Source organism: Narcine bancroftii, chromosome 4, assembly GCF_036971445.1.
Source record: "Narcine bancroftii isolate sNarBan1 chromosome 4, sNarBan1.hap1, whole genome shotgun sequence".
NCBI classification, from domain to species: domain Eukaryota; kingdom Metazoa; phylum Chordata; class Chondrichthyes; order Torpediniformes; family Narcinidae; genus Narcine; species Narcine bancroftii.
In genome coordinates this window covers 285,427,168-285,450,715 of record NC_091472.1, presented here as the reverse complement: position 1 = coordinate 285,450,715, position 23,548 = coordinate 285,427,168, and the positions used below count along the sequence as shown (strand labels likewise).

General features: G+C 41.4%; 2 protein-coding genes across 18 annotated transcripts in view; one reads left to right on the top strand and one right to left on the bottom strand.

Moving 5' to 3' along the window:
• Nucleotides 1–21,433, bottom strand: part of cfap221 (cilia and flagella associated protein 221) — a 151,880-nt gene extending 130,447 nt beyond the window's left edge. For 4 of the 13 annotated variants that reach the window (XR_011356736.1, XM_069935246.1, XM_069935251.1 and 1 more), the window contains exons 1-6: nucleotides 21,362–21,432; nucleotides 17,444–17,587; nucleotides 13,365–13,522; nucleotides 5,736–5,836; nucleotides 2,441–2,506; nucleotides 1,307–1,393 (exon numbers count right to left, since the gene is read on the bottom strand). Coding sequence is in view for 11 of the 13 variants with exons in the window: in XM_069935246.1 (XP_069791347.1) it covers nucleotides 1,307–1,393; nucleotides 2,441–2,506; nucleotides 5,736–5,836; nucleotides 13,365–13,522; nucleotides 17,444–17,445 (414 nt within the window). In the remaining 2 variants the exon portion in view is untranslated. Of the gene's footprint in view, nucleotides 1–1,306; nucleotides 1,394–2,440; nucleotides 2,507–5,735; nucleotides 5,837–13,364; nucleotides 13,526–17,443; nucleotides 17,588–19,291; nucleotides 19,421–21,288; nucleotides 21,307–21,361 lie in introns of those variants that run through there. The other 9 variants (XM_069935250.1, XM_069935255.1, XM_069935254.1 and 6 more) reach the window with 7 other exon arrangements.
• sctr (secretin receptor) overlaps nucleotides 20,939–23,548 on the top strand; it is a 45,930-nt gene continuing 43,320 nt past the window's right edge. Inside the window, exon 1 of one of the 5 annotated variants that reach the window (XM_069935266.1) lies at nucleotides 20,939–21,539. The gene's annotated coding sequence lies outside the window, so the exon portion shown is untranslated. The other 4 variants (XM_069935260.1, XM_069935265.1, XM_069935264.1 and 1 more) reach the window with 4 other exon arrangements.

Sequence of the window (23,548 nt, the reverse complement as noted above, 5' to 3'; positions counted from 1 at the left end):
AATGGGTCTGACATGGTTACTATTAATGTAGTTATGTATATTTTCTTATTTACCCATTTTTTCTCCCTTCTTTATATATTTACTTGTGTACAATGGATTCATTATCTAATCATCATTTATTGTGTATGATTGTATGTTGAACGCAATAAAAACATTTTAAAAAGAATTTTACTGTTTCTTTGGTAATGTAAACAACTTTTGCCTACATTAAGTTTATAAAGTTAAAACAAATGCTGTACAAAATGTACACCTACACAACTGAAAGCCAAGTTTTCTCTCTTCCCCCGTTCTAATCGAGGATAATCAAATCAAAACTAACTTAATTTCTCTTCCAGCAGATGCTGCCTGCCCTGCTGAGTGTTTCCAACATTTTCTGTTCTTCTCAATGGTCTTTACTTTTAAATGACGTCACATTCTCAGTCACATCAACTTTCGAATAAATTCACTTTCTCCGTGGCTCAATGTCCTTGCCCAGAACCATCCCCACATCTCAACTCACACCCAATGTTATGCTAAAGCTTCTATCACTTGCTGGAAAAAGCAATGCCAAGACTAACACAATTCTATGCTCAAACTGCCTTCCTATTAAATGTTGCACCTATTCTGCATAACACAGTTTCTGATGATCACAATCAACCTCCTGCCTTTTTCATACAATTGTCTTGCTTTTCCATATTCCTCATATTGCAGCAGCCATTACACTACTAATACCTCAAGACCAATGACTGTAGGTAGGAGTGCAAGTAAGGTGGTTCTCAACATTTTTATTTCCACTCACATACCACCTTAAGTAATCCCTAATGCCATCGGTGATTAGTAAGGGATTGCTTAAGGTGGCATGTGAGTGGGAAGGGAAGATTGAGGAACACTGCTCTAGCCCCAACTGTTACTGAAATAGTTTGCTTGAGAAAAATTGTCATTGACCCATTTCCTTTGGAGTTATGAAACAGTGCACATAATGAGTCAATTTAGTATGGCATAGGGAATACTTAAAGTGGCATTTGAGTGGAAAGAAAAAGGTTGAGAACCAGTGTATTAGATAATATTTTGACTTGATTTTTTAAAAATGTTCATTTTCACCATTTTTTTTGAAGATTACAAGGGAAAATAGAATGAACGTACATGCCACAAAAATGGCCCTTCTGATAATAAAGGCAAAAGTGACAATTTATCTCAAATAAGGTGAAGAAGAGATCAATGCAAGGAAATAAATTAATTTCACTTGAATTCTTCTCTGCCTGATTCACACAAAACACAGTATATTTGAAATGTAACAAAACTAAAATGATAAAAAAGGAAAACCTACCTTCTTGGTGTATTTAATTTGGAAGTTTTTTGTCTGAGGAGGTAGAATGTGAACATTTGTAATTGCTGAAGAAATGTTACTCAGTTTCTGTAAAGAAATAATCAATTTGTACTATTTCAAAGAACTATTCCTATGGTTTTGAGCAACTGAAGATTTTATTTCAATCTAAAACAAACAAAAAGTAATTTATCATTGGTGATAGAATTTAAAAATATTCTAAGCACTTCTTGTTATAATCCTTTATCATCAATTTTATAATTTGTAAAATAATTTTATTTATTAACCAATGTATTTTTACTATAATTTAAAATAATTTTGCTTAATTACTTAATGATCACTGCAATATTAAATGAAATTTGCACGTTCCTAGTCACTTTCTGCTTTAAATTTTTATTTAATTGTGCTGTAAGTACTAGGGTCAGGATAAAATCATTTATTAATTGCATAGGTTTCAAGTCACAATATGTGATAACAAAATTGTCAGGTTTTGCTCCTATTGGACTGCAAATTTATCAACCAGGTCTGGAATCCACAGATCAAAGCTAAATGAGAAAGTTCAGAGGTAACTAATAATGGAAATGAGCTCTTCCTTCGTGTGCAAAGTTAATGACTTTGTCCGTGGAAATCCTTTAAGATTAATAAACTAATACAAATTTCAGTCTTTAATGCACTGTTGTCACCAAATATTCTTATAAAATATTAGATCTCCTGAAATGCATCCAAATAAAAGCAAATTGGGAGGAACTCAGCAGATCAAGCAACAGCAACAAAATGGCAGAAAAAAAAGATGTTAACATTTCAGGCTGGTTCCATTTATCAAGACTGAGAGTATGGAGAAGAGATGGAAAGTAGAATGAAGACAGGATAGAAGAGGTTTGACAGGGGCTATGAAAGGATTGTTAGGGAAGGGCAAAGCATGACGGACAGATGCAGTTGATTGGCAGATGCCAAACTGAGAAAGGGAGGCAAGAGAAACAAATGGTTAAAGTGGAGGAAGCGGAGTCCTCACAATCTCCCCCAAACTGTCCTTGTTCCATCATATACAGCTTCCCTCTACACGCTCAGTCTCGATGAAAGGTTCTAAATGGAAACATTGACATTTATTTTTTCTCTTGCTGACGCTGCTCTGCTCACAAGAGTTCCTCTGGCCGATTGTTTTGCTCCAGATTCCACCACCTGAAGTCTCTCATGTGTCTCCACCTTTATTTAAATCAGAGCAGACAGTAAATATTATCAATAGAACTCTGTGGATGAACTTTAAAAGATCATTTTTTGAATTTACTTTATTACTATGACGACAATGTTTCCTTATAATTTCACTTCAGAACTCAAAATCATCTATAACTCAGTGAGTAACTTTACATTATTCTTAAATCTAAATTAGGAATCTTATAACCTTGAATTAACTTTGTTTCAATACTATATAATTATGGCCAATGTTATTTAAAGAGTTAATCAAGTAATGCTATGTGATACCAAGCATTGGATAGGAGCACTGGTTATACAAAAGGCCATGGTGTCTGACAACATCTTTACAGCACTGCTAATAGCTGTTCTAGTGCATCATTAAAACAACTACAGCTTTCAAAAATTGCTGCCAGAAAAAGTAGGATAAATCCAATCCAGATAATTTTTGGCCCATTAATCTATTTTCAACCAAAAGCTAAGCAAGTGACACTTTCTAAACCTCAACACAAACTTGCTCCAAAGATAAAACATTAATTCTAGAACAATGATAACAATTACCGCCTTTGTTGTCAAGACAGTGTTTGTGTAAGGCAAAGAAGCCCTGATGGTTAGCGTTGCGGATAATGCAATGCTATTACTGTGGTAGCTACGCAAGTTTAAAGGTGCTCTCTGTAAGTTGTAGGTTTTCCCCATATATTTGTGGGTTTCACCCAGGAGCTCTGGTTTTCTCCCACCTTTCAGGTTTAGGTTAATTGAGCAGCACAAATTTGTGGGTCATAAAGGCCTGTTATCATGCTGTATGTCTACATTTTAAAATGTAAATTTAAAAAATCCTGAAATTTATAAGAATTAAGGGGAAAACGCTGCACCAATTGGAGTCAATTAAAGAAGATTGATGTCATTGAAGGTCAATTATCTGAGACTCATGACAGGAGTGCCCAACACTGTTTTCTGGGCACAATTGTTGTCAGCTGCTTTTGCTTCATTATATGCTGTGGTTATTTGTTGATGATTATTTAATTCTCAATTCCCTTTACAGCCCCTCAAAAAACTGAAGCAGCTGGTGTCCATATGCAACAACATTGGATGCATTTGAGAATTGGACTGACAGAGTGACCAATATAACACTGAATTTATATTGCTACTCCATAAAATTTTTGATCAATTGTAGCATCCAGAATATTGATTGAGATTAGGAGACTCAGCAATGACTATCGGTGTGCTCTAACCATTCATTTTTGGCATTCAACAGCATTACCAATGAGTCTTTTATAGTTAACACTGTGAGCTCATTTTGACAGAAAACCAAGTAAACACCATAGCTACAACAGCAGGACAAGGTTGAAAGGATTGCCCCGCCTCCCTTTCCATCTGGATGACCAAATAAGTCCAAAAGAAATAAAATCATCAAATGAACACAATTCCAACAAAATTTGAAAACCATGCATGTCAAAGAAGGCTGTCTGAGTGGCACCTCATCCAGCTTCAAAAACTTCCTCCTCTACCAGGAAATTATGGCACAAATCATGGAACAGAATCGCATACAGTAAAATCCCTGATATCCAGAATTCAAGCAACCAGCAAAAAAATAAATAAATAAATAGAATGTGAAATAAATAAAAGTTTAGATTTGTAAAATTCTCTGAAACAACATACCACCCCTTGGTGAAGATGGGAGCAAATTTTCAGCCATCAAAGCAGCTCTGTCATGCCCTGTCCAGAGCAGCTGTTTGAATAAAGTTTCAATAAAGTTGTATTTGAATAAAATAGCAGTGGCTAGGATGAATGCCACTTGCTGTTGGTACAAATCCCCCAAAATGTTTCCCTATCCCTGCTCAGTAAGAGTCTTTAACTTCATTAGTATTAAGTATATTAGTAAAGTTTTATCTGTAAACTTGGGGAAGTGAAGGGTTAATTATGACCATGGCATGATTAGTTCAGCAGTTAGCACAATGCTGTTACAGTGCCAGAAACCGGGGTTAGGATTTAAATTTTGTAAGTTATGGGAATCACCTGATTAAAGTGAACTTTACATAATTAAGGACTACAATATTGATTTTTTTCTTTTGCCTTTTAAACTGTTTAATCTTAATGCAGATGTATTGGTATTGCAAGAGTGTGTCTCAATCAACCAGAAATTTCACATATCTGGCAGCCACAATTCCTGTAGAGTTTTTATTGTAATTATACAGCAGAGAAATGATAACCAAAATCCACTGTGTGAAAACCTTACCCATTAGATCTCTCAAATTTCTCTGCTTTCCCCTTAAATCTGTGCTCTCTATAGTCTTAGATTCTCACATCTTGCTGGTTGCTTGAATTCTGAATATCAGGGATTTTACTGTGTATGATTCTGTTCTATGATTTGTGCCATAATATCCTGGTAGAGGAGGGATTTTTTGAAGCTGGATGGGATGCCACTCAATGCCTCATAATATTATAAATTTCCATAGTGTTACATCTCAAACCAGCAACAATAGAAGAAGCGATTCAAAAGGATTAATTTTTAACTCTATGTTTATTAATGACTATTAACAATATAATGTCTTAACACAATTAGCCCCACTATAAATACCTATAGAAACTGTACAGATATCATATATTTATAAACAGTGTGTATGTGGAAAAACCCAGACCATTACAGTCAGTGCCCAATATTTAAAAAGGAAAAATCCCCCAAAACCCCAGGTCAGTCAGTCAAGTAAGTTAATCCAAGAAACACAGTTCACAGAATTCAATCTCAAAGTTCAATGTCCAAGTTCAGTTCTTTAACTGATAACAAAGATCAACCATATTGAATGTTGGAGATCGAAATGACTGATGTTGCGTTACAGTAAACTTACAAATCCTCACTTATGAGGCATATGCATTTCACACATTTCCAGCTGCCCTCTGCCGCTCCAACTACTGTTTCAACTGCAGTTCTGCTGTTCCAATTGCCGCTCCCTGCTTTATAGATGGATTCTCCCTTTGTTTCTTTCATCAATGGATTATCTATATATCTATATCCTGGAAGTTCCTGTACTGCGCTACAGACAATTCACAAAAATATTTGTTGCCTCAGTAAATGCTGGCCTTGCCAACAATGCCTACATCCTGCAAAATAATTTAAATATTCAAAGCATAAAAATGTCAAAACACATATCGCATGAGTTTTCTTCTACGTATTGACAATGAAGTTACCACTATGGAATTGGGTTAATCAGGAAATATGTCACTCTATAATAAGGACTAAGCCTACCAGATTCTGTTGGTGATGTTTTCCTATCTCATAGCCTCCGAAATGTAGCATAGCAGGGATAGCCTTAATTGTTTTGTTCCTCTGTATTGTGCTATAGATCTCTGCAGTGAAAAAAAAAGAAAATGAAAAAGTGCCGAGAAGGTTATTACTTGAATAGATCAGACCAGCCTTTCAATGCATATGCAATGTAAAGTAAAACTATTTTTAAAAGATCATTCAAGATATATCCCCAAAAAATGGCTCAAAAATATCCCCCAGGTCTTATATGCGAAATTGAAATTAGGGTGATAATGGTGAGTAACATCAACAATGATTATCTTCACTGCGTGGATCGTTGGGGGCTGGTGGCGGGCTGTCGGGGGAAGCGGGGCGGGTGAGATCAATGTGAGGGCTGGTGGCGGGCTGTCGGGAGACTCTCCCAGTGGCCTGCTTTTGGTCCCCACTCTGGCCCCACTGCTCCCAGGAGAGAGCGGGGCAGTGGGACCAGTGCACAGACCATCACCAGGCCACCAGGAGAGAGGAGGCAGTGGGACCAGCACAGGGATCAGCAGCGGGCTACCGAGAAAGAGCAGGCAATGGAACGAGTATGGGGACTGACAGCAGACTGACAGGAGAGAGCAGGCAGTGGGACCAACGTGGGGTCTGACAGCGGGTCACCAGGCGAGAGCAGACAGCGGGACCAGCACGGGGACCAACAGAGGCAGTTTGTTTTTATAAAATCTTTTCTGCTATAGCCAAGCTGGTTTCGATTTTTCTTGTAAATTACAGAAGCATCATTAATAAAAAGATTTTTCCTGTTCTCCTCATTGCATGTTTTCTCCAAGTTTTTTGAATGTATGTAGCTACATATTTCAACATTAAATACTTATTCATAAATACACTAAAAAATTCTTAATATTCCCTACTGAAGTGGGGGTGGGGGGTGGGGTAGGTCTTATATGCCATCAAATACAGTAGTTGTTTTTAAATGAGAAACAATAGTTTTCAAGATTTTGAATCCAGATTGTATGTTTTTTCTTACCTGCTAAAAATACTATTAATTCCATACAACCATAGTACATTAGAGCAGAAAAACAGGTACCCTTGGCCATTCTAGTCTGTGCCAAACTTGCACCTAGTCCAAAGCCCTCTATCCATGGACCAGTCCAAATTCTTCTTAAATCTTAAAAGTGAGCTCACATTTACAACTTCAACTGACAGTTTGTTCTACACTCCTACCACTCTCTGTGTGAAGAATTTCGCCCTCGTGTTCCCCCAAACGTCTCCCTTTCACCCTTAAGCCATGTTTTCAGGTTTGTATCTCACCTATCCTCAATGGAAAAAGCCTATCTACATTTACTCTGTCTGTCCCTCTCATAATCTTAAATACCTCTATCAAATCTCCCCTCATTATTCTATGCTCCAGGGAATAAAGACCTAACCTCTTTAACCTTTTCCTGTAACTCAGTTCCTGAAGTCCAGGCAACATCCTAGTAAATCTTCTCAGTACTTGTTCTATCTTATTGATATATTTTCTGTAGTTAGGTGACCAAAACTGCACACAATACTCCAGATTTAGTCTCACCAATGTCTTATATAACTTGAACATAACACCCCAACTCCTATGCTCAGTACTTCGATTTATGAAGGCCAATATGCCAAAAGTTCTCTTTACAACCCTGTCTACCTGTGATGTCACTTCCAGGGAATTATGTATCTGTATTCCCAGATCCCTCAGTTCTTCCACACTCTTCAATGCCCTACCATTTAACATCCATGTCCTTTATTGTTTTGTCCTTTTAAAATTCAACACCTCACACTTGTCTGCAATAAATTCTAACTGCCATTTTTCAGCCCATTTTTCTAAAGGTCCAGACCCCTCCCCCCCCGCAAGCAAATCACAATACCTCCAATCTTAGTGTCATCTGCAAACTTGCTGATCCAATTAAACACATTATCATCCAGATCATTGATATAGATGACAAACAACAATGGTCCCAGCACTGATCCCCGAGGCACACCACTAGTCACAGGCCTCCAGTCTGAGAAGCAATCATCCACCACTATTCTCTGGCTTCTCCCAGTCGAATCCAGTTCACTATTTCACCATGAATACCTAGCATCTGAACCTTCCTAACCTCTCATGTGGGATCTTGTCAAAGGCCTTAAAGTCCATGAAGACAACATCCACAGCCTTTGGTAATCTCAAAAAACTCTATAAGATTGGTTAAACATGACCTACCATGCACAAAGCCACCTTGAGTATCCCTAATCAGTTCCTCACTATCCAAATAATTGTATATCTGATATCTTAGAACACCTTCCAATAATTTACCTACTACTGGCATCAGGCTTACCAGCCTTTGATACTGACGACTCAAATTTATTCTCAGTATGTAAATGTGTTTTATATAATGTAAAATATTTATGTACGGAACCATTAGCAATTTTAAGACATTTTCTTATGATCTGTTTGAAACCATTTCTGATTGTCAGAAACCATATCAATCTGTGTTACATTAATTCCTTGTACAGTCTATGGTTTGATATTCCTACTTTACACAAGGTTTTTGTTACTTCTTTGGCAATACTGAAGATTAAGTTTAAAATTAAATATTTTTTAATTGCAAAGAAGAATGATGAGCAATGCTAAAGTCCAATCTACTTCTACATCCCTTTTAGTAATAGGGCAACTGAAACATTTTTTTATAACAGGTATGATTGTACTAAAACAAACTGTACAATAGTACTTAATTGTGGGCAGGAATTATTGGGTAATTAAAAGTGTATTTAGTTCTTAAAAATCAATTTTTTTAAATGAAAAATTTATTTTAAATTTTATAAAGGAATACAAAAGAAATATAACAAAACATACATGAAAAAAGCCCTTATTCCCCTTACCTCCCACCCCTTATTCCCCACCCTCACCCCTTACTATCCCTCCCTCCCCCCGGAGCTTAACATACAGAAAGGTTATTACAAAATATGAGTATGTCGTATGGGTTGAATTACAAAGCAAATAAAAATAATAATTACTTAACAATTAGCTTCATACATTTCAAATATGAAGTCCACATATTTTCAAAAAAAGAATAATTATTCCTCAAATTATATATAATTTTCTCTAAATACAAATGTGATTAAATTTCATTATGCCACCTCTGTATACTTAGGTCTACATCACTTTTCCAAGTTACCGCTATACATTTCCTAGCTACTGCCAAACTTAAACTAATAAACGCAACCCAAAATTTATCTAAATTTGTTGTTGATGGATTCATATATCCTAATAGACACAGCCATGGATCCATAAACAAATTTATTTGAAATAAATCTTGCAACTTTTGAGCATTCCCACACAGAATGTATAAAATTACCTACCTGATCTCCACATCTAAAACACAAATCAGAATCCCTAAAACCATACCTCTTTAACTTTTCTGGAGTTAAATATAACTGATGTAAAAAGTTAAAATTAACTAAATTATAACGTACATTAATGAATTTTGTAACACTATGTAGACATAAATCAGACCATACTTCATCAGGGATAACCATAGCTAACTCCTGTTCCCATTTATCTCTTACTCTCGACACTCCAGACTTCTTCATTTTTGATTGTAATAACAAATACATCTCTGAAACAAACCCTTTCTTTCCCTTATCCATAAGCAACATTTCAAACGTCGATTGCCTTGGTAATATTAAGTCTCAACCAAACTTATTAATTTAAAAATCCCATATTTGATAATAAGCAAAAGTTTGTGATATTCCAAACTTCTCCCTAAGTCTATCAAATGAAAGAAATAAACCTGCCTCAAAACAATCTTCAAGTGATGCCGAACCTTTTAAGTCCCACTCTTTCAAATAAGGGTTGTGCATTGAGAAGGGAATCAATTGATTTTGATATTTTTTTTTCTTTGGCTTGGCTTCGCGGACGAAGATTTATGGAGGGGGTAAAAGTCCACGTCAGCTGCAGGCTCGTTTGTGGCTGACAAGTCCGATGCGGGAAAGGCAGACAGGGTTGCAGCGGCTGCAGGGGAAAATTGGTTGGTTGGGGTTGGGTGTTGGGTTTTTCCTCCTTTGCCTTTTGTCTGCGGTCTTCTTCAAAGGAGGTTGCTGCCCGCCAAACTGTGAGGCGCCAAGATGCACGGTTTGAGGCGATATCAGCCCACTAGCGGTGGTCAATGTGGCAGGCACCAAGAGATTTCTTTAGGCAGTCCTTGTACCTTTTCTTTGGTGCACCTCTGTCACGGTGGCCAGTGGAGAGCTCGCCATATAACTCGATCTTGGGAAGGCGATGGTCCTCCATTCTGGAGACGTGACCCACCCAGCGCAGCTGGATCTTCAGCAGCGTGGACTCGATGCTGTCGACCTCTGCCATCTCGAGAACTTCGACGTTAGGGATGAAAGCACTCCAATGAATGTTGAGGATGGAGCGGAGACAACGCTGGTGGAAACGTTCTAGGAGCCGTAGGTGATGCCGGTAGAGGACCCATGATTCGGAGCCGAACAGGAGTGTGGGTATGACAACGACTCTGTATACGCTTATCTTTGTGAGGTTTTTCAGTTGGTTGTTTTTCCAGACTCTTTTGTGTAGTCTTCCAAAGGCGCTATTTGCCTTGGCGAGTCTGTTGTCTATCTCGTTGTCGATCCTTGCATCTGATGAAATGGTGCAGCCGAGATAGGTAAACTGGTTGACCGTTTTGAGTTTTGTGTGCCCGATGGGGCAAACATTTTGGCAGTTTCCGCAAAACAGGACGTCAAGCGCTGAAGAGCTGGCTCTGAATGGGCAACTAAAGCGGCATCGTCTGCAAAGAGTAGTTCCCGGACAAGTTTCTCTTGTGTCTTAGTGTGAGCTTTCAGGCGCCTCAGATTGAAGAGACTGCCATCCGTGCGGTACCGGATGTAAACAGCGTCTTCACTGTTGAGGTCTTTCATGGCTTGGTTCAGCATCATGCTGAAGAAGATTGATAAGAGGGTTGGTGCGAGAACACAGCCTTGCTTCACGCCATTGTTAATGGAGAAGCGTTCAGAGAGCTCATTGCTGTATCTGACCCGACCTTGTTGGTTTTCATGCTGTTGGATAATCATGTTGAGGAACTTTGGGGGACATCCGATGCGCTCTAGTATTTGCCAAAGCCCTTTCCTGCTCACGGTGTCGAAGGCTTTGGTGAGGTCAACAAAGGTGATGTAGAGTCCTTTGTTTTGTTCTCTGCACTTTTCTTGGAGCTGTCTGAGGGCAAAGACCATGTCAGTAGTTCCTCTGTTTGCGCGAAAGCCGCACTGTGATTCTGGGAGAATATTCTCGGCGACACTAGGTATTATTCTATTGAGTAGAATCCTAGCGAAGATTTTGCCTGCAATGGAGAGCAGCGTGATTCCCCTGTAGTTTGAGCAGTCTGATTTCTCGCCTTTGTTTTTGTACAGGGTGATGATGGTGGCATCACGAAGGTCCTGAGGCAGTTTTCCTTGGTCCCAACAAAGCTTGAAAAACTCATGCAGTTTGGCATGCAGAGTTTTTCCGCCAGCCTTCCAGACCTCTGGGGGGATTCCATCCATACCTGCTGCTTTGCCACTTTTCAGTTGTTCGATTGCCTTATATGTCTCATCCTGGGTGAGGACCTCATCCAGCTCTAGCCTTAGGGGCTGTTGAGGGAGCTGGAGCAGGGCGGAATCTTGGACTGAGCGGTTGGCACTGAAAAGAGATTGGAAGTGTTCTGACCATCGGTTGAGGATGGAGATCTTGTCGCTGAGGAGGACTTTGCCGTCTGAGCTGTGCAGCGGGCTTTGGACTTGGGGTGAGGGGCCGTACACAGCCTTTAGAGCCTCGTAGAAACCCCTGAAGTCGCCAATGTCCGCGCTGAGCTGGGTTCGTTTGGCGAGGCTAGTCCACCACTCATTTTGGATCTCCCGGAGTTTGCGCTGAAGATGGCTGCATGCGCGACGGAAGGCTTGTTTCTTCTCTGGACAGGACGGCTTTGTAAGGTGAGCCTGGTGGGCAGCTCGCTTCTTTGCCAGCAGCTCCTGGATTTCCTGGCTGTTTTCGTCGAACCAGTCCTTGTTTTTCCTGGAGGAGAAGCCCAGTACCTCTTCAGTGGATTGCAGTATGGTAGTCTTCAACTGATCCCAGAGGGTTTCAGGGGACGGGTCTGTGAGGCGGGTTGCATCGTCGAGCTTTGCTTTGAGGTTTGCCTGGAAGTTTCCTCTCGTTTCGTCTGACTGCAGGTTTCCAACATTGAACCTCTTTCTGGGGGCTTTACTGTTCCTGGGCTTTGGCTTGAAGTGAAGGTTGAGCTTGCAGCGAACCAGCCGGTGGTCAGTGTGGCATTCCGCGCTGGGCATGACCCTGGTGTGGAGCACATCTCGTCTGTCACTTTCTCGCACCAGGATGTAGTCCAGGAGGTGCTAGTGTTTGGATCGGGGATGCATCCAGGTAGTTTTAAGGCTGTCCCTCTGCTGAAAAAGGGTGTTTGTAATGACAAGCCGCTGTTCTGCGCAGAGCTCCAACAGGAGGCGCCCATTGTCGTTGCACTTGCCGACGCCATGCTTGCCCAGGATTCCTGGCCAGGTTTCTGAGTTTTTGCCGACGCGAGCGTTGAAGTCGCCAAGGATGACAACCTTGTCGGCTGTAGGGGTGCGTTGGATTAGGTTGCGCAGGTCAGTGTAGAACTTGTCCTTTTCTGCTGGTTCCGCCTGGAGGGTTGGAGCATAGACACTGATGAGGGTGATGCAACGCTTGTTTTGAAGGGGGAGTCGCATGGACATGATTTGGTCCGAGTGGCCTGTCGGAAGGTTTTCGAGTTTGGAGGCAATGAAGTTCTTGACCATGAAGCCTACACCAGATAGGCGTCGTTCATCCGAAGGCTTGCCAGACCAGTAGAGTGTGTAGCCCGCGCCGCATTCTTGGAGGCTGCCTACATCTGCCAGGCGGACTTCACTGAGAGCGGCTATGTCGATGTCAAGTCTGAGGAGTTCATGTGCAATGAGGGCAGACCGACGTTCAGGTCGGTGGCTGTCAGCCTTGACTAGCATGGTTCTGATGTTCCAGCATGCTAGCTTGAGTTTGTGAGCATCTTTTGAGGGGGAGGACGTGGAGGGGGAGGACGTGGAGGGGGAGGACGTGGAGGGGGAGGACGTGGACCTGTCCTTGGGCCTGCGCAAAGGAGCTTTTAGGTGGAGTTTTAGAGCGGAGTTTTAATTGAACATATTTCTTTTGAACCTATAGACTGATTCCACTTGTTCCATATTTTAAATAAATGAATTAAGACTTGTACTTTATATGTTTGCAAAAGCAATAAATTCCACTTATATGTAAAACTATGTAATGACTTTGGGGCAGGCCACGGATACTGGATTATTTCCTGAATCATTCTCGAGAGCATTGATAATGGTTATACAAAGAAAGATAGAGATCCATTGAAAGTTGATTCTTATAGGCCTATATCTTTACTTAATGTAGATCATAAGATTGTAGCAAAAATCAATTTATTGGAAGTTTATTTTATATTCAGAATATTCATTTATTGATTAAAGGACAAAACATACAGTATTAAAATATTATTGAACATTAAAAATTATTTCTTGTATTTGCTATTTGTTAAGAGGTTTTACTCATATTATCTATTTCTATTATTTATTTATTCTTACTTGTTTCCAGTAAATGATTTGGTACATTTCCATGCTTTGGTTCCTCCAGCAATCTGTCATGAGGAAGAATTTCCAGCTTTGTATGGACTTGGCCATGATTGCTGGACTGTAGGACAGCATGTTTTTCCACCTCCATAATAGCATTCAATCTAAGCAACCTGCTTTGATCCAAAGAAAAATAATTTGCAAAAGAAAATAGTTGCATATTAGAACTTCCTTGATGGTGAAACTTGACACACTGCCCAGATCAAATTAAATGGCATAAAAAATATAAATGACTTACATCTTTGTACCACGTTATTTTAGGTAGCACAAAAATGTACTTTTTACAGCAATTGGGTTCAATCCTTATCTCTAGCACAGTCTGTATGGAATTCGCATATTCTCCCTGTGGTTTGTGTGCATTTCCTCTTGATGTTCCTGTTTCTTCCAAAATCAATGGCCACATTTTTGGGATAGTTTAACTAGCCAGTCTAAATTCTCTCTTATGTGTGGATGAGTGGTAGAATATAGGGGAATGAAGGGATAATAAAATGGGTTTGGGTAGGATTAGGTTGTAAAACAGGTTCTTGATGATTGATGTAGATTTGACATGTTCCTTTGCTTTGTTTCTCTTTGACTCTATGTGCAATACATGAATTACTTTGGAGTATGTACACTCATGAATAATATGGTGGGGGGTAACCTTATGCAAGTTTATGAAATCATGACGGATAAATAATCTTAGTCTTTTTTCCCCCCCAGTACAAGGGAATTTAAAACTAGAGGCAATTGATTTAAGGTGAAAATTGAATGATTTAAAAGGGGCCCGAGGAACATATTCTTCTAAGACGTTAGTGGATATATGATATGAGCTGCCAGAGAAAATGGTAGAATTGGGTCAATTGTAATGTTCAAAAGAAATTTTCACAGGTACTTAGATAGGAAAGACTTAAGGGGGATATGGGCCAAATACTGGCAATGGGACAAGCTTGGTTTGCATGCACAGGTTGGGCAGGAAAGGACCTTTTTCTGTGCTAGGTATCTATGATTATATATAAACTTGTCTTTAATACAGTATTTAAAGATAAATAAACAAATAAAATTCTCAGCTCATGTTACATTTTGGTCTGTACCATATTAAATGCACAACACCCACAACCAGAAAGAACAAGGGCAGTAGACATCACCTATTCCTGCATTCTCTTTGAGTCAAATCTATCCTATTTGAACTTCTCTCATTGTCTCACACACATTGCAGCATTTCAAGAATGTCTGACACCAACTTCTTAGACTATGGTTAATCATATCGCTTACACCACAGCAAAGGAATGCTATATGAAGAAAGTTAAATAAATCAAATTAGGATACTTGAATTAAATCAAATGGATGGGAAATACTTCACGTCAGGCAATGAAAAATAGTATTAACCTTTCAAGATCTGTCATCTCTACTGGAAAACATTAGAGAAAAGAATATGTCTCAAATGTACTTTAAGAGAAAGGAGAAGGAAACAGAGAGAAAATATGAGGATTTATAGTTAACTCCAAGATGGAGAAATCAAAAGATTATATAACACTAATGCAAGAAGGATGGCAGTGCAATGAGTAAGGAAATAAAACATAAGTCTGAAAGAACATTTTTTTTTAAAGTGTTGGAAATGTGAAATATCAACAGAAAATGTTGGAATCTCTCTGTTGGAAACATTCAGAAGGTCAGACAGCTCATGTGCATAGAGAAACAAATAATATTTCTGAGCCTCTTTATCCTTCACTGTCATTGGCTCAAGTGTTCGAATGAAGGGCCTTGAACCTTTTTAATTTATTTCTCATTCCTCAAATGATACATGGCTTGCTGGGTGAAATGTAATGCTGAGCTGCAATTGACATTGTCATCCTCACAAAAAAAAATTCAATGCTGTCGACAAAGGGTAGTAGAAAGTACTTTTCAAAATTGGGTTTGGAAATGCATCTTCATTCAATAATTCTTACCAAAAAATCTCCCATAGATTGAATCCAAGTGTCAAATAGGAGGAAGAAAAGCTGAATCATCTCTCTGATCCCTTTCTCAATCTATCTTGCAGCAATAATACACCTCACCTACAGCAAGTTTCCCACTGGAGAGGAGATAATCCACAAGAAAATAGGGAACTATTCAAAGTTTCAGATATCCATTCAAGAACCAAAGTCACCCCAACCTCTAACAACCAATTATATTTGCATAAGTCCACACTTAAAAGCCAAGCTACAAGTCTTTTTGGCTCTTTCACACTGAAGCACAGAAGAAAATGGGCTTTGCTCCAAACAAGATAACACATGCAAATGATCAAAAGTAGACTGATTAAGCTCATAATAGCCACATTAGATTTTTCTTGCTTTTTTTTGGGGGGGGGTTGCTGGATGGGAAACAGATGCACTATAAAATCCCTGTTAATTAATCAGAATCGAAGAAACCAGCAGCCTCAAGAAACAGGCAAAACAAAAAATTGTGGAAAATAAATCAGTAAAAAATTAGAACTTTTAAATTTAGCGGCCTCTAAATTCACCAATCATTCAACATGCAAGCTCAAGCAACCAGCAAATTCACTTATCCAACATCTACCAATCCTCATAGGTGGGGGTTAATGTTTTTTTTACTGTACCTAGAAATTTTCTGCACTGTTGCGCAGATGCCAGTATTTTAATTGATCAGAAATTTTGGTTAGAGATGCAGCTGGTACATCCTTCACACACAGTACATTAAGGAACCTTGCAAATATTGTTTAATATGGAGAAACACTGATCATCGGCTGTGCAAGGATGGTCCGTGATAATCTAGAGGAGGTTTACTCACACATATTTGCACAAATTTCATGAGAGAATGGAATTGAATATTAATATTGAGGATTTCCCTTCTGCCTATGAGATCTCATTGGTGGATCCATTTTGCTAGTGTAACAGAAAATCCCAATGAAGAGGGCATTTGGAATGCATGATCCGGTGAGTACGATTACATTAAGGTTATTGTTTTTACAAGCCACTTCCCCAATTTTGACAACTGTTGTTCAATGTTTTTGAGAAGGTCAACTGAACTTAGTGACTTGGAGGTCCAAAAAAGTTGTGTGATTTTATTTTTCCTCCCATATTAAACTGTATTTGTAGATATAATGGGTATCTTGCTGAAATATTTCTGAGGGCAATGGATTAGTATTGTTATCCGGTAATTTAATCACTACACCACCATTGCAAGTTGAGAGAGGACTTGTTCAGATTACTTCAGCTAATATCAGGGCTAGGAATTGCTGCCTTCTATCTCTGTTGAAGGCATGAGATTTCTCAAATGATGACAAGATCTGGAATCAGATATGAGAATGCTTATTTCGTAGATTGTGGGGTTTTTTGCATTAATTTGAATGGCATAAATTACATCCACACTTCCAATAGATTATTATTGCTTTATTTACTAACTACTTCACTTCAGGAAGTCACAGCAGCTACCTCAACAATATTGCTGTGAACAGGATAAACAAGAGCTTTACTTCTTATTTTTTTGCTCTTGAACAGTCCTTGTCTTTGCACTTGTCCCTTTGAAAAATGCTGTCTTTGCAGCTGTACTAAGTGGAAAATGCAGAACATTCTTCACTGTTTTTGACTTTCAGAGAACTCTTGCAACCCAGACCTATGTCTTGGGAGATGCCCCGACTACGACTGTGGCTGGCTCAGTCTCTAAATTCTTTTTGTGGCAATTTTGACAAATAGCAGTGATTCTGAAACTAGATTTATTGTGGGTAAGTGATCATACATGAAGCTACCTAAAATGCTAGAGAAACTCAGCAAGTCCCAAGGTGTTCTTTACGCATCATAGATAACAATGTTTCAGCCCTGAGCCCTTCATCAAAGTATGAGCAAACAGCAGGCAGGCGCCTAGATAAAATGGTGGGAGGGAGGGAGGGAAACAGGGAGGAGAATAAGTGTCATGGACAAGAGGCTATGGCAATATATTCACAAATATCTTCAATATCTCACTCCAGCAGGGTGTGGTATTCACTTGTTTCAAACAGGCATCAATTGTACCGGTGCCCAAGAAGAGTGTGGTAACCTGCCTAAATGACTATCACTCACATCGACTGTGATGAAGTGGTTTGAAAGGCTGGTGTTGAAGCACATCAGCTCCTGTCTGAGCGGTGACTTGGATCCATTCCAATTCGCCTATCGTAGCAGCAGGTCTTCGGCTGATGCCATTTCACAGTGGAAGGGGGTGGAAAGCTGGAGGAAAGGAGACAGAGGGATGGGGAAGAGAGTGAGGCAGGTGAGTGGCCATTCGGTTGGAGAGTCCCCAGATGGAATATTAGTTATTGCCTCTTCAATTTATGGCTGGCCTTGAAATAATTGGCCACTGGGATATCCCTGACATTGTTGCGGACAGAGCGAAAGTGCTCAGCAAAATTATTTCCTAGTGTGCATTCAGCCTCTCCAATGTAGAGAAGGCCATAATGGGAGCACCAGATACAGTAGATGACCCCTGCAGATTCACAAGTGAAGTGTTGCTTCACCTGATAGGACTATTTGGGGCCCTGAATACTGGTGGGTGCAAGTGCAACACCCTGCGGTCACAGGAGTAGGTAGCAAGGGGGTGATTAGAGGAAAGTTGATAAGGGGGTCATGGAGGAAGCAGTCTCTGTGGAAGCTGATGAGTGGAGGAGGGGACAATGTGTCTAGCAGTAGGATCTTGTAGTTGATGAAATTGCGGAGGTAATATGTTGGATGCAGAGGCTGGTGGGGTGATAAATGAGGATAATGTGTTGGATGTAGAAACTGATGAGGTGGTAGATGAGGTAAATGTTGGAAGGAGAGGTTGGTGGGGTGGAAAAGTTGGCAATGTGACAAGAACTGACAGTGAGCCAGGAGTGAAGCCAGGAACTAATACCCATGAAGCAGAGGCTGGACTCCAGTTGACCTGGTGCCTTTATTTGACAGAATAGGTCTTGATCCTAGTAATTCTGACGTCTGCATGGTGATTGGTATACAATTACTACTTTGATATTAAAAGGAAGAGCATGGTGTTCCAAACCCTGTTCTCACTGTGGACATGTCATAAATGCATGTTTTCATCTCCCAGATATTTGCTCTCACCCCACCCCCATTAAGTGCAGAGATATTTCCTTTAGTTCTCCTAGTTCACCCTACCACATTTCGCACCTCTTACATCATTCTTCATAATTTCAACCAGCTACAATGAGCTCATACCATCAGTCAAATCTTCCCCCTCTGTTCTCTGCCCTGTACTACACTTCCTGTTACTCTTGGAATTGCAATACTTGTCCACGAACCTCCTCCCTCACCATTAACCAGGGGTTCAAGTAGCCCCTCCCACCATCATCCAACCTCGCCTACTGCATTTAATGTTCTTGATATAACCTCCTGTAAATTAGTGAGCGCAAATGCACACAAGGTAAGCAGTTTGTAGAGATATACCCTCCATCTGTAATATACTGACCACCAGGTTGCATGCCATTTCATCTCTCCTTTCCATTCCCACAACAACCTGTCAAGTATTGGCCTTCTCCAATGCTAGGGTGAGGCTAAATTCAACTAGAAGAACACTTAACTGAAACTGGAGAATTGCAGGTTCATAGCACAAGGTTGTAGACTACCCAGGCAGAATATGAAATGCTGTTATTACCGTGGAATTCCTCAATTTCATGTAACCTGCTCCTCCTTTGTCCCTTTTGTATTCTTTCTCATCCACCTTGGCTATCTCGCACATATCCTTCTTTTCAAACACTCTTTCTGCACCTACCCACCATCCACATACCTGTCCTACCATATCCCCTCCCCAATGTTCCTATCAGGCCACCCTCCCTTACTTATGCAGCACAACAATCTCTCTCCATTACTTGTCTCTATCTGCCTGCCTTTTTTTAACATATTGCCTGTTTCCACCTGTCACTGTCTTTCAACTCCACCCACCTGGTTCCATCTGTCCTTCATGAATCCATGGACTGACGGTGTGCAGAATTAAAATGGTTGACCACTGTGAGGAGCTAGCTATTGCAGAGGACAGAGCGAAGATGCTCAATGAAATAATCTCACAGTCTGTGTCCAGTCTTCCTGATGTTGAGGCTGCTTTGAGAGGAACAGATGCAGTAAATGACCCCTATAGAAAGTTGGGGCGGGGGTAGGGGGGAGTGTGGTTCACTCACTCATTAAGGAAGAAGCAGAGTGCTTTGAGATCTTCTCTGAGGGGCTGAATGTGTATGAATGTGTACAGGGATTGGACATTGTGATAGTACGGATTCTATCACCAATGTGTATATATACAGATTGTAGTGTAGGATGACTGTGATTGGGTGAGAGCGTAGCCACACCTACTGGCAGGTCTTAAAGGATTGCTCCTAGCTAGACCAGGTCATTCTGGACTGGTCGACCTACTTGTGATATGCTCCAGTCTTTTAGTTAATAAAAGCCTTGGTTTGGATCAACGAGTCTTTGGTTCTTTCGATGTGCTCTACAGATGTCCATGATGAAAATGAGATAGTCCAGCCATGGAAACTAGAAGTTGTCTAAGTGAGGTATCCTGGCATACTGAATGGAGGAACTGTACCAGTTAATTGCCAAAAAATCAAGTATAGTAGGCTCTTTCAAACTGCCATGTAAAATGGGGTTAATTGGAAAATTTGCCGGGTTAGCACACCACTCACGCGGCAGTTAGAAAGGGTCCGACCCAGTCAATGTGATCCTAATCCAACCAGGTCCCTGACCTACCTTGGAGGTAGTCAGGGAACCCAGTTAAACTTAACTAGGTAGTCGCTTCCACCGGTAACTTGAACAGGAAAATGGCTGACCCGTTTACTCCTGATGTCAGCACTTGTGCGCTGGTGTCACAGGGAAACTTCTGGCTGAAGTGCCTGCCATGATCAGCGGGGAGAAGTTGCTACTGCAAGAGGTGGGGGAAGAATGGGGGTGGGGGTGGCGCGAACTGCCACTGCTGAGAACACCACTCTGGTTCAGAGTGACGGCTCAATCTTCATAGGAGTGGGACGTTGCTGAGGAGGAGGGATCTGCGATTGATGGGGTGGAGGTGGCGACTGACGGGGGGGGTGACTGACTTGGGGGGGTGGTGATTGACGGTGGGTGGTGACTAATGGGGGGGCAACTGATGGCTGGTGGGAGGTGATTGACGGTGGGTGATGACTAATGGGGGGCAACTGACGGCTGGTGGGAGGGGATGGTGATTGACGGTGGTGACTATTGGGGGGGCAACTGATGGTTGGTGGGAGGGGGGTGGTGACTAATGGGGGAAACTGACGGCTGGTGGGGGGGTGGTGATTGACGGTGGGTGGTGACTAATGGGGGGAACTGGTGGGAGGGGAGTGGTAATTGACGGTGGGTGATGACTAATGGGGGGAACTGACGGCTGGTGGGTGGTGACTAATGGGGGTGACTAAAGGGGGGGGGAAACTGACGGCTGTTGGGGGGGGGGGGGGTGGTCAGGGAAGACTTACCGATAGTTCCAGTGAGTGCGTGACATGTCATTTACCGAGTCATCACGGGGTTGGGATCCCCCCCCCTTAAATCGCCGGGTTGGCAATTTAACGGGTCGATTTCCCCCCCCCCCCCCCCCCTGCAGTTTAAAAGGTGCTTCCAGCATCTTTGCCCCGGTAATCGCACCCGGGTGCCAGGAGCCGGCTACCCAGGTGCTGCAGTTGAAAAGAGCCTAATGCTCATGTTGCTGGTCCACCCCAAACGTTGCACGTCAAAATTCCACCAGGAAAGCAGGAGCATTCTCCCTCGATAGATGTCCAGCCTCCAGTGTTGGAGAATGCAGGTGCTCCCCATGCACGGAGGAGATACTCCCATCAGTCGCGTTGAAAAGTTGTCCAGAGTCAACCCTGGGCTCGTAGCCGTTGCCCTCTAGATGGAAGAAACCGCACACAAAGCAGCACTGGCCCTGGCCCACGGTTTACCTGGGGACACCATTCATCCAGATCACTCACTCACCCCCTTTGCGGCAGGGATGGGCAAGATCCTGCTACTCACCGAGCGCCCCGCTCCTTCGGTCCGCCGCTGCCCGTCGCCACAGCAACCGGGCCGCCGGAACCAACAACTTCCGGTCATGTGATTCCCCCACGCGCATGCGCTGGCTTTGTGGGCCAGAGCCACCCTGAGGAGCTGTTGTTGGGATGAAGATAGGTACCAAATGTGCCATTTGCCACAGGTATCGTAGCAATTATAACTAGGTCTAGGGCAACCAACTTTTTTGGGGGCCCAAAATTTTATTCACAATAGGTGATTTACAAACAGTTTCTTCACACGCTTAGTGCAAGATCAAGATTCAATTTATCGTCATGTAATACAGTGCAATATTGCTCGAACTTTGTTTTCATCTGCCTCAGGGCAGGCAGACAGATTTGCAGAAATTGCCTAAAGTGCCTCTGGCAGTCCGAGAAAGAGAAGCAAAAGAGAGTCCCCGCGTGCCCTTGGATTTGCCTCCAGCGTGTCCGCAGCCCCTGCAGCTCCAGATCCGAACCTCCGACACGATCAGGAAACTTTCAGTCCCCTGGTTCCAATACCTGGCACCCCTTCAGCCAGTCTTGAGCCAGTATCCAGTAGTCCGCAATGGTCTGCGTCATTGGGGGGAGGGCATCTATGGGCCATGCCGCCCCCCCATAAGTTATTGCGCCACCCCCACCCCCACCCTCTGGCCAAGGCTTTGGAGCAAAACTTTGCATTTTATTAATTAATTTATATTTATCAGATTAAAAGTGAAAAACTTTTCACCAAATGAAATGAAAACAAAAATAAGAAAGAAAACATAAACGAAGTTACATTGCTAATGCATGGAACACGCGTGTGCACATGACATCATAACAGAAGTTGTGTCGGGATTGCGAGCAGTGTGTGTGCCATGTTTAAACCTGAATAACGTACTTAACATTCCTCCATTGTGAATTGATTCTTAAAGACACATACTCAACAGAAATGTATATAAGAAAATGGCAACACTAAACTGCTTCTTCAAGGCCTCCTCCAGCTCCATCAATGGAAGAGGGAGCAAATGCGCTTGCACCCAACATGGTTACCTCTGAAAATCAAGAGCCTACTTCTGCGAGCAGCCATGATGCACCTGCTAAAGTAACCACTAGCTGCGGAAGACAACCCTTAGCCAAAGATGATCTCAGTACTGACCAGCCCAACCAAATAGTCTTACAACAGTACCCTGCCAACATTTTCAGTGGTAGGAAGCGTTTATTTGTCTCCGCTTGGTAATCACAACGGAGACTGGATTGAATACAGTATCAGGGCCAATGCAAAATTTTGTTTTTGCTGTCAGCTGTCTAGCACCACTCAGAGGTCTCGGACATTGGATGCCTTTGTGAGTATGGGCTTTCACAACTGGAAAAATACTGTGGAGAAAGATCAAGGATTTCATAAACATGAAACTTCAAAGGAGAATATCTCTTGCTATTCACATTGGAAGGAGCGGGAGGCATGTCAATACTGGAAAGGAGATTTCAACACTTGTCAAAGCAGACCAACTATGAAAGAACAGGAATTATTTTCCGTTCTCAGATTTTTGGCAGAAAATCAGTTGCATTTATGAGGGAAGTTAGAGGTTTTTGATAACATGTCGGAGTGGAGAAGTGGACTTTTTCTCTCCTTACTGCACTATACACTCAAAAAGGACCCTCCATTGGCTGAGGTAGTGAAAATGAACCCTCACACGCCACATACACCTGTCACGACATGCAAAATGAACTCATAAGTACCCTCAGCAATGTGATGACACGGGCTATAGTGGAGGATATAGGCAACATGTATTGTACTTTGAAACTAGATGGAACTTGTGATCTCACAGGCTGTGATAATCTATTGATTGTCATTTGATTTGTAAATGTGTCATATGAGGTCACAGAGCAACTGGCAAAGGTGATACGCAGACATTAACTGACACCATTTTGGCAGAGCTAGGTGAAGTTGGACTGAACATATCAAAAATTCTAAGGCAGGTATTTAATGGAGCTGCTCTGATGTCTGGGAAGCATGGTGGCATCCAAAGATACTGCAAGAGAAACTAGGATGTGAGATACTTTTTGTACACTGTCTTAAACACCAGCTACACCTAGTTATAATACACACAATGTCAGCAGAGACAGATGTAATGCCTCTACAAATTCTGCAAGAAGCCCTCAATCGGTGAGCATCTTAAATGCCTTCTGGAACAGA